The sequence below is a fragment of the Terrapene carolina genome, unplaced genomic scaffold (assembly GCF_002925995.2).
Source record: "Terrapene carolina triunguis isolate 2854851 unplaced genomic scaffold, T_m_triunguis-2.0 Scaffold31711, whole genome shotgun sequence".
Classification (NCBI taxonomy): Eukaryota; Metazoa; Chordata; order Testudines; family Emydidae; genus Terrapene; species Terrapene triunguis.
The window spans coordinates 1-1463 of NW_020696062.1; the positions used below are offsets into that span (position 1 = coordinate 1).

The 1463-nt window shown below is 66.7% G+C and overlaps 1 protein-coding gene across 1 annotated transcript; it reads left to right on the forward strand.

Moving 5' to 3' along the window:
* Positions 1-7: 7 nt before the first annotated feature.
* LOC112103190 (phosphoribosylformylglycinamidine synthase-like) lies at positions 8-1167 on the forward strand (the record flags this gene model as incomplete). The annotated part of the gene is made up of 3 exons (XM_026662988.1): positions 8-86; positions 486-672; positions 1049-1167. Coding segments are annotated over exons 2-3 (246 nt in total), but the record flags the coding sequence as incomplete, so codon positions are not given.
* Between the last annotated feature and the right edge of the window lie 296 nt (positions 1168-1463).

Here is a 1463-nt window from a genome sequence, read left to right on the forward strand (position 1 = left end):
TCTCCACCAACGTGGTGTCCGTGTGCCGGGCCGCGGGGCTGGGCTGCATTGACCGTGTCGAGCTCTCCCACCGCTACCTGCTGCAGGTGAGGGGGAATGTGGGACCCCTGGGAACGGAGGGGATGACCCCTGGGGGATGGGTGGGGAGGCGTGCAGGGGTGTGGGGAAGTTCCAGCATTGTGGGGTTAATGGGGCTGTGGGGTGGGAGGAAGTTCCTGGGCCACTTGCTCTCTCTCTCCTCCCGATGCCCAGATCTCCAGGTGGGAGAGCGGGGGGGCTTGGTCTGTCTGTCTCCTCTTCCTGCTCCCGGGGATGGGGGGGTCCTTGTTCTCAGCCCCCCTCCGTCCCCAGTTCCTGTCCCCAGAGGGGAGGGGTGGGTGGTAGCTTCCCCTAGTCAACGTATAGGGGCGGGCAGTGTGTCCCCTTTCTCACCCAGGGGAAGGGGAGACAGCTCCCCGTTCTGACACTGCGCCCCTCCACGGCAGTGTGCCGAGCGCCCCACGCCCCCCGAGGAGGACGCCCTGGTGGCGGTGCTCTGTGACCGGATGACGGAGCAGCGCTACAAGGAACCAATCTGCAGCTTCACCGTGGCCGCCTGCCCTGCCCCCACCTGGGATGTGGATGTGCTGGGGGGGGGCCGCACCGAGCTCGAGAGAGCCAACCAGGAGCTGGGTATGGGGGGGGAGCTGGGGGGCAGAGCTTGCATACGTGGGGAGGGTCTGGGTGCTGAGTACCAAGACTAATGGGAGGGGCTGGGCATGGGGAGCTGGGTATGGTCTGGGGGGGTGGAGCGGCTGAGCGCACTGCAGGGGTTGGGGGTGTGTGTCTGTGGGGGTGGGAGGGGAGATGGGCACCCTGGGGTTGAAGCTGGGGCTCTGCAAGGCTCTACTGGGGTGGGGTGAGAGCTGTGGCTGACCCAATGTCCCAGGCAGCCCGGGTTTGGGCCCCCCGATGTCCTGGGGGGGGGGGGGGGTTCTGCCCACCATGGAGAGTGCTGGGGGTCAAAGGTCTGTGCCCCCCCTTCCACCCTAACCCCCTTTCCCCACAGGCCTGGCCTTCGACTCCTGGGACCTGGATTTCTACACTGAGCTCTTCAAGAGATTCGGGCGCAACCCGACCGGCGTGGAGTGCTTCGACCTGGCCCAGTCCAACAGGTACCGGCCCCAAGTCCCTGCCCTGGGGCTGGATGGGAGCCGGCGCCCCCTAAAGGGGAGAGGCCCCATGTCCCATTCCCCGCCCCCCTGAGCCAGCCAGTCCCTGCCCTTCAGCTGGATCGGAGCCAACGCCCCCTAGAGCAGAAAGGACCCATGTGACATTCACCTCCCCTCTGAGCCAGGGGCTGGATGGGAGCTGGTGCCTCCACACTCCTCATACGGGACAGGCCCCATGTCCCGTTCCCCCTCAGTCAGCCAGTTGCCTGCCCTGGGGCTGGATAGGAGCCACACCCGTCTAGAGGGAAAGGC